Here is a 9,075-nt window from a genome sequence, read left to right as displayed (position 1 = left end):
AGAATGGGGAGAAAAATCACATTTATTAAGACAACCACAGGCTGGACACAACACACATGCTAAAAAGTGGACTGTCTTTTAAAACTTCAAAAGTAAATAGGTAAATGTTTTCCACAGTCCCACAAATCATTTCAGTGTTTACAAATTAAAAGGCCCACGGTTAGACATTAAACAGTAAAATATGTAATAAATGCTCCAACCTACCCGCCTCCCACAAAAGCTGCTTCTAAGTTTAAAACCATGAATTTGACTAACCATGCCACTGAAAACCATCCAGGTTACTAGAGGCTGAATTAGTTTTCAATGTCTTAAGTTCTAGAAATATCACTCCCCATCCCAGACCTAGCAAAATCTAACTTTACATTTGACATAAGGCATTAACAATTAAAGCCTCAGTCCAATAATCAGAATTTAAATGAAGTCTCCTCGAGACCTCTCTTCCGGCAAGACACATATCTCAGACTCTGGGAAAACATTCAGACCCATTTCTAGCTATCACTGAAATAAATGATCAGAAAGTTAGGTTGGTGAGCCAAAGTTAAATCTAAAGCTATCCCCTGGGTCTAGCAATAAACCCATGTTGAATCTAACATGAAAACTTGTATTCACTGTGCTTTTGGTTATGTTGCCTCCTGATTAGCCATTAATTTTAATGAGGTTTTTTCCTAGTGTTAGAGTATGAATAGACCTTACAGTTTGAAGATCTCTAGAATTCCCTGAATTATTGGAAAGACATTCATGACTCCCAGTGTGACTAAAGTGAAAAGAGCCCCAGGGAGCCTGTGAAAACGAGAATCTACAAGCAACCTGCACTAAGGACATTGTGCAAATTCAATCAAGGAGACTCAGGCTTAGCTCTTGGTCATCTTAAAGGACTAACGTCTTTCCCAGGTTCATTCAACATTTCAGTAATTCACGGTATAGCCAAGAGCATGAATATAAATCTCGTGAAAACGCCAGTTATTTGGAGTTTTTTAAATTATAAATCTGCAAAACAAAGTCATCCACGTTCTCACATTATACAGATGACTTTGTATCTATTTTACTATTTTCTCATTTAACCATACTAGCAAATAAGGAAACAGAATATTAAATGACTCCCCTGACGTTGGGAGCTAACAAAGCTTTTATCCAATTTATCCATAATTAAAAATTCACCTAAATTAATTCATTTTGACTCCAGCAATATGAATAGCTCATTGTAAAGAAGGGCCTTCTGATTCCCCACCGCCTCCCAAATTAAATAAAAAGGAGCAGTCATTTGTTTTCATGATTTAAAAAAATCATCTAAGCAAAGTTTACATGACATATGTAAAATAAAGTACAATTTCCACTTAATTCAGTCTTCAAATATTTTTTATTGGAAGGCCATGCATTGCCTTCATTTATTGTATTTCAAATCACTGTACATTACTTTTGTGAAAACACTGCCTGCATTTTCTAGTACAAAAAAAACCTAAAAATTGTTTCAGGAATGTAGAGAAATATCCAACTTAAATAGCGAAAAAGTGCACCATAATTACTGCTGCACTGCAGTCATTTCTGCAATTCCCATGTTTCTTAAATAACTATCATCTTGTCTGATAACACACAATATAAAGAGCAATTATGAAAAACAGACATTTACATATGCTTCTAAAGTCTTATTGAGAATATCCTGTTGGCATTGGATAACCAATCATAGGTGCAGCTGCAGTAGCAGGATATGCATATGCCTGTTGGTTCATACCATTGTGCATATTTGGAACATTACTTCCGTATTGCTGAGTGCTATCATAACCATTCTGGTAAGTCCCTGTTGGATTACCAGTCCTAAAACTGGTCTGTATACCAGCAGACACAAAATTACTTCCAAAGCTCCCATTGGTGTAATTTGCAGCACTGTAAACACCATTCTGAGTTTTTGCCCCAAAATCTCTTTTAAGCAGGCTAGAGTAACCTCTGTCATAATTTTCCCTGTCTCTAAAGGTATTAAATCCACCCCTTTTGCCCGCAGAGTATCTGTCTCGACGGTCATCCTTCATGCCTCCTCTACCCCTGGAACGACCTGTCAAGAAAACAATTGCAAATTGATCAATTATGTCTATGACACAAGTAACTGCGGACAGAAAGAATTGTTATCTATTCATTGTAGGTTTGAAATGCGTTTTACAAGTTTTCACATTCAAGGTTTTACTCACCCTCCAATACCACTTAAATGGATTTGTAGACAATGATGTGACTCATAACTACCAACATTTCCTATCAGTCATCCTTACCTGAACCTCTGTCTTCGACCAACTGAAGCAACTTGGGATTAATTGCTTGATTAGCTTCACGAAGCACAGAGATAAGGTCGCTCACTTGCTTTATGTTATTAGGTGTAAAGAAAGTGTATGCTGTGCCTGTTTTGGTACTGCGAGCAGTTCTTCCAATTCGATGAATATAATCCTCTGAGGAGTTAGGGTAGTCATAATTGATGACAAATTTCACATCTTCCACATCTGTAAGGTGTTGCAGTGTGGCAAAATAGCAATGTACGGAGTTTTGCACACCACAACAGCCAGACCAAAAATAAAAAGTTAGACAATTGTATTCCCAAGAAGGTACGGGCTGCAAAAAATACAGTTAAAATGGTTATCCATTCCCTGTAGGAATACCATTTGAGATTGAAAAAAGAAAAAAAAGCACATGTCATCTGTGTTAAGTCTTCACCCACCCAATGACAGACCCTGTCAAAAGGAATGTGTATTCCCTAGCACATTCCCAAATCAGCAAGTTCCCTTACAGATCATCAAGTGACATCTGAATGCTTCTGCGCAGTAGGGCCACTTAAAGTTTCACAGCAACCTCTTCATGTGCTCATTTTGAGGACCTTGAAACAAAAAAATGTACAAGGTCCTTTGCATTACACATTTATCAGAAGTTCAAAATTCTCTGGCCACACTGCTTGTCTTGCCAAGACCTTACAACCGCAGCTGCAAGAAAACATACCTGTCCCCCAAAAGTTGTTTTTATGCACTGTGTCTCGTCTAGGCAAGCGCTTCGAAGAAGCCAGGATTCACTTGAGAATGTGTCTCTCTCTGGCAGGTCTCGACATGACGACTACTGTGTAGGTGAGGGAGGAACTTTCAAAGCACTTTCTTTTCCCACTGACTTAAGTGTGAGAAGTTGCTCCTGCTCTACATCTCATGTGCCAGTACTCACCAATTTGTAAAAGGCTTTAGTACCTTTTAAAGCTGCTCTCTCCATTTCAAACTTGAACAAAAATTTCATTGAACATTGAAGTTTGGAAATATTTCTTCGACATTTCAGCAAACTCACTGAAACTCAAAGACCCACAGATCACAGTGAACAGTTTGAAACAATGCTGTACCATGGCAGTCATGCAAAGCATGGGACAGAAGAAATACCACGGCAGTGAACTGTGAGGATAACTTCCTTATTTTCCCTCGGAGAGAACAGTTTACGGGGCAGAGGTGGTATGTTCTGCCTTTTGAAGATTACTGGCACACGTTCAGCTTTTCACCTCTCTAATCGACTGGAAGCAGCCAGCCGATCACTAGTCCTCCATCCCCCTCGAGTCCTCCGATTGTCATGCCTAGGCCTTGCCACAAAGACTGCACCTTTATGTGAAAAAAAACTTAGAAAAAATGCAAAGGTTAAAGAAAGCAATAAACTTTCTTTAAAAAAGTTAAATGGAGATCTTCTGGGAAACCAAGCCATGAATGCGAGTTTGTACTAACCTAGCCCTCTGGAGGCCACATCTGTAGCAATCAGAATAGGAGCTTTTCCATGTTTGAATTCTACAAAAAGGAAGGCATACAGATGATCAATTATCTGAGCAGAATTCTAGCTAGATTAAGGAAGGGGAAAAGCTGCATTTGAAATATTTACCATTTAGAACCCAGTCACGCTCTTGTTGACTCTTGTCACCATGGATACCCATGGCAGGCCACCTAAGTCAAAAGACAAGTTGCATTATTAAACTCACATTGAAAACCTCAAGACTCAACTGCTTAATCACTTTATTCACAGATCTCTTTAATTTCACCAACAAGTAACATACATCGTTTTACCTACACTATCAGATATGAAACTTAAATCAACTGTTCCTGATCCAACTTTGCCCTTTCTTAAGCTCAGTTCTAATAAATCTGCTTCGATGCAGGAGCCCACACATACCCATCTCTCCTCATTTTTCTGGTAAGCTCATCACATCTTCTTTTGGTCTCAACAAAAACAATGGTTTTATTCTCCTTCTCACTCATGATCTCTTCCATTAGACGAATTAGTCTAGTAAAACAGAAAAAGGAAAATTCTTTTTTTTTTTTTTTTTTGATTTACCCTCCCCTGGAAAATCCTGAGTTTTAAAAGACCATCGCTATGGCCACACATTTACGGTCAGCAAAACATTAGGTTTAATTTACATGGCTGGAAGTCAAAGAAGAAACACCTGCTAACCCAAGCAGTTAACAAGTAGTTGGACCCTTGGTCCTTAAGTCAACGAGGGGACACAAGAATTTCTTCCATAGGAATGCTATAAATGATGACAGTCAATTATTTGAAGGATTCAAGAGATTTTCAAAAGGATTAATAGGCTAACACTAAATGAAGTAGATCACACCAACTGAAATAACCTAACAACATCAATAATCTCTCAATTTTACAGCGAACTTGTTAGCAAACATAGCAGAGTTAATTAAAACTTACTTTTCATCCTTTTCTACATCATGACACACATCCACAATCTGAAGAATGTTGTGGTTTGCACTCAGTTCAAGGGCACCAATGTTTATATGAATATAGTCTTTCAGAAAATCTTCAGCAAGCTGTCTTACTTCTTTTGGCCAAGTCGCACTCCACATTAGAGTTTGCCTATCAGGCTAATGGATTGGAGTGGGGTAGAATTAGCATCGGACTTAAAAGCCAAAACAGAATTGAATTTGAGCACATATTTAGAAGGACACTTACTCTTATCTGATCCACAATCTTCCTTATTTGGGGTTCAAAGCCCATATCAAGCATTCTATCTGCTTCATCAAGGACAAGGTAGGTGGTTCTTCTCAGATTGGTCTTCCCACACTCTAAAAAGTCAATCAGCCTTCCAGGTGTTGCAATACAGATTTCCACACCTTTAATTGTTAAACACACAACTGTAACTACAATACCTAGGATATTTAGCACCTACTAACAAATAAAACCCTTTTCATTATCTACCTCTTTCCAAATCACGTATTTGTGGTCCCTTGGGAGCACCACCATAGATACAAGTAGACTTCAAGCGACACGCTCTACAATATTCAGCAGCTACTTGCTGCACCTGTTGGGCCAGTTCCCGAGTTGGTGCCAGCACCAAACACTAAGGAAAGAGAAACAACTTTCAGCACAAACTTGGATACTAGTTTTAAACTAACTTATAACTACTAACTTATGCTTGCAGATCCTTTCTAAATATGTGTTGTCCAATACCCAAAGCAGCTTCAACTAAATAAGGTGAGCTAACCTCTATATAAAACCACCACAAATGATTGTTTTTTGCTATGCAGTCTAGAAATCTATACGTTATGCTTTAATCAAAAGATACAAATATATACTTACAATAGGCCCATCGCCTCTCTCTAGGAATGGCTGATGATTGATGTGGACAATGGCAGGAAGCAAATACTATATTGGGTGAAGGTGGGAACAAACAAAAATTATATTAAAATATTCCAGTTTTTAAATTACCATTCCATTTTTTTTTGCATATATCAGATCAACTCAAGAGTTCCCTCAAACTTACAGACAATGTTTTCCCAGATCCAGTCTGTGCTACTCCAACCATATCCAATCCACTTAGAGCAACTGGCCATCCCTGAGCTTGAATAGCAGTAGGCTCAGTAAAGTTCTGTCTTGCAATAACATCCATGACATTTGCTACAGTGACAGATATTTAGTAAAAATTAGTAATGCCAAGTAAAAGAGGGGGTGGGTGGGAACAAAAGCCCAGTGGTAGGTAGAACTGAAAACTAGAATTACCAGGGAAATTGGCTTCATAAAAATTTAGAACTGGTTTCGGGCAGTTGTGACCTCTAACTGTAATCTCCTTGCTTCTTCTGTATGTTTCCACCTCTTGCTGCAAAAACAAATTGTCACAGTCTTAAAGTTCATGGCAACCACCCCTAGCTAAATGTAACTGGTAAGCCCCTAAATTCGTAATTGAGTAACTAAAGTAGCTTTCGTTTTTATCTTGCCCACATATGAAAACACTATATGGCAAAAGAACAGTTTATTATGTTATTCTCAGCTTAATTAAGTAAAAAAAAAACCCCAAAGCCACCTATTTCCAAAAGTGAGTCACAACCTTCCCAATTATGAAGTCAAAAAATGTAACTCAACCAAAATTGAATCATTTGCAAAACACCTGTCAGATTTTCATTTACTAGAATCCATTACTCAGTTACAGCCTGATGAACACACATGAATTTACTCACTGCTGTGCGCCTAGCCAAATCAGGGTGCTCCTGATAAAAATTCTTCTCAAATTTGGGCAGCTCATCAAGGTTCCACTTCTTTTTAACTAGTTTCTCCCCAGGGTTTCCAAACTTCTTTCCAGATAAAGGCCCTGCCCTGCTCCCTCCAAATCGAGGTGCACCAAACCTGAAATGAAGAAAAAACGTTATTCACATTTTTCAAATACCTAAATACAGGCTTCTGTACAGATTTGTTTACCATCCCTTGACACAAGCTACAGATGACTGAAAAACGACCTCAAGAGGTTTAGTAAACCTAGCACTGTCCTTAGCGGTAGTCTTTCTCTTACCAACAATTAACATTTCTAGTAGTGCCAAGTACACATTACTTAGGCCATGTAAACAGCCCGGGATTTATCAAGTCGGAAACTTGCCGCCCAGATGCCATAATTTCGCATACACACCACTTCTCGTGGTTACTATAATCTTCCCCACCAGTCTAACAATTAAGTATCAAGAACAACAAGGATACACGAACCGAAGAGCATCCCAACGATGTTACTTATATGGCCGTTTTCAAGCCAAAGAGCTTTGGAGGTAAGAATCGAGACAGTACAGAGAGACCAGAACAAGGGTTTTCTCGCAAACACCTCTGCTAGCAAACCGAGGTGGGGGGATGCCGCGGTAGAGCTCCCGATCAACGAATCAAAATTATATAACGCAGGAAAAAAGAAAAGGAGGAGCCGGCGATTACCGGGGGAGGAGTCCCGGCCCGGGCGGAGCCGGCCGGGCGGCGTTCCCGCTGGGGCGGCGCTTCCCCCTTTGTCTCGCATTTCTCTCTGCGCCACATTTTCTCGACGCTGCCATTTTGAGCTCCTCCGCCGGGCGGGGTAACAAAGGCGCCGCCGCCATGTCCGAGGCCGGCATTTTGTACCCGAGACTCAGACACATGGCTGATGCCGGCACTGCCGACCGCCCTCCTACCCCCACAGCATCAGTGGCTTTGGAAGTGGTCCTCTCGCTCCCACAGAATACCCGGCCACCCCAAAAACACCTCCCGAAAAGCAGAATCTAACAGCTGCTACTTCGTCCTACTCGAAGCGTCGTGCTTTCCTTCGCACAATACGCTCCCTCTGAATTCCTCCAACAGCTAGCTACCAAATGGCAGCGGCCCCGACGGCTTCCTAATCCCCACACAAAAAGTGAGCTTAAGGACACTACGCCGGTAAATCTCTCCCAATCACTGTTACGTGATTATCAAAATGGCGTTAGTCTTTGAGAGACAAGGCCCCAGGAGAGTCCGGAAAGGCCGAGTCCGAGTCCCAAAGTCCCCGCCGGCCGCCACCCTCACCCGCCCTCCCATCCCCCACCCGCTAGGCCTGACAGCTCGGCTTCCACACTCACCCTCGATCCCGGCCGCGATCTCGGTCACTCGAATAACCTGACATGGCGTCAATGGTTGCGGTTGGCGGGGAACGAAGTACAGAGAAAAGGGTGCGACGAGACGCTGGAAATGGCCTCGACAACGGCGAAGCCTTGCGGGGGCGGCAGCGGAGGAGGAACAACGATGACACAAGCCGGAGCTGCACGCCCAGAGACCGGTGAAAATGAATGAGGTGCCGGCCGCTTTCCGGCAGCCGCTTTTATAGTCTGGACCGCCTCCTACGCCGCAAGGAACGCTGGGATCTGCTCTATGACCTAATCGCCCCGCCCCTCGCGCAGAAGCCGCAGCGCCAGCCGGCGCTCCGGGGTCGCCCAGGGCCCATCCACCACAGGGATGCGTCATTCTGCACTCTTTTGACCTCACCTTCTTCTCGTCTTTCCACACCTCAAACAAGCCACCCCGCCCTTTCCCAGGCCCAGCCAGATGATAAAACAGCCAGCCCACACCAGCCAACCCTCCCCATTCGGAGATGTTTATGTCTCCAAAGAGCCCTCACGCCCGTAACCAAATGGCAGGCGGGGACTGGCGTGTCACGTGACTGTACCACCCCGCCCACCGGTCAGCGGGCCGCACTACTTCTCCGTTGACGTCGGCGGAGGGATACCTAACGAAATAGGTCACCGGAAGTGCGCTTCAAACGCCCCAGGACCCGCCTGGGCCGCCAGCTGACTTGGATCGTCGGACCCACGGGTCTGACAATCATCTACCGGGTTCTGGCCGGCGGAGAATGGTCTCTAAACTCCGCAAACCGCCCCCCTGGCACGTGCTGTGAAAGGAAGTGCTCCTCTGTGACCAATAAGCGGCGAGCAGCCCTTTTGATGTCCCTCCCTCTTTCACGCCTCCTTCCCTGCGCTTGGGTTCGTTCGCCCGCCTCCCAGCGTCGGGTCTGTGTGGATAGGCTCTTCCAGGACACCGTAGCCTGCCTGGCGGTGTTGGAGTCCGGGGGCATACTGCCTCCAAGACATGGCTTGCTCGGAGGCTGGTGAGTGTCGACCTGGGGTCCCGTTTGGTGTAGACTGAGGCCGTCCAGCTTCAGGGAGGCCTTGGGCTGGCCCGGACTGGGTCTAGGCGGGACTCGTGACTGTCAGACGCCGCGTCGCGGTGGCGGGGTCTCTGGATAGGGTCTCTCAGCTTTTGTCCTTCGCTTTGAGGCTGTGGAACAGTTATAGGTGGTGGGAGAGAGAGAGGCACTGGGGC

General features: G+C 43.4%; 2 protein-coding genes across 3 annotated transcripts in view; one reads left to right on the top strand and one right to left on the bottom strand.

The window, feature by feature from the left end:
• Positions 1-4: 4 nt before the first annotated feature.
• On the bottom strand, positions 5-8,124 carry DDX5 (DEAD-box helicase 5). The gene is made up of 13 exons (XM_032241968.1): positions 7,839-8,124; positions 6,456-6,621; positions 6,001-6,097; positions 5,765-5,898; positions 5,581-5,646; positions 5,200-5,341; positions 4,954-5,114; positions 4,693-4,865; positions 4,165-4,275; positions 3,877-3,938; positions 3,726-3,785; positions 2,259-2,483; positions 5-2,047 (listed from the first exon to the last, which is right to left on the bottom strand). The coding sequence occupies exons 1-13, from the start codon at positions 7,880-7,882 to the stop codon at positions 1,644-1,646; spliced, it is 1,845 nt and encodes a 614-aa protein (XP_032097859.1). The 5' UTR covers positions 7,883-8,124; the 3' UTR covers positions 5-1,643.
• A 365-nt stretch (positions 8,125-8,489) lies between these two features.
• The window catches only part of CEP95 (centrosomal protein 95), a 37,332-nt gene continuing 36,746 nt past the window's right edge, over positions 8,490-9,075 (top strand). For both annotated transcript variants that reach the window (XM_032241966.1, XM_032241967.1), the window contains exon 1: positions 8,490-8,860. In XM_032241966.1, the coding sequence (XP_032097857.1) occupies positions 8,842-8,860 (19 nt within the window). In that variant the 5' untranslated portion in view covers positions 8,490-8,841. The remainder of the gene's footprint in view (positions 8,861-9,075) is intronic.

Source organism: Sapajus apella, unplaced genomic scaffold (genome assembly GCF_009761245.1).
Source record: "Sapajus apella isolate SASKATOON/1434 unplaced genomic scaffold, GSC_monkey_1.0 scaffold48, whole genome shotgun sequence".
Classification (NCBI taxonomy): domain Eukaryota; kingdom Metazoa; phylum Chordata; class Mammalia; order Primates; family Cebidae; genus Sapajus; species Sapajus apella.
The sequence above is the reverse complement of the archived record's forward strand: the minus strand, read 5'-3'. Positions and strand labels throughout refer to the sequence as shown.

Coding starts and splice junctions, on each gene's coding strand:
- DDX5 (XM_032241968.1), bottom strand. CDS start 7,882: ATGTCAGGTTATTCGAGTGACCGAGATCGCGGCCGGGATCGAGG. Junction 6,622..7,838: donor GATCGCGGCCGGGATCGAGG/GTGAGTGTGGAA, acceptor TCTTCATTTCAG/GTTTGGTGCACCTCGATTTG. Junction 4,276..4,692: donor GATGTAGAAAAGGATGAAAA/GTAAGTTTTAAT, acceptor CTGTTTTACTAG/ACTAATTCGTCTAATGGAAG.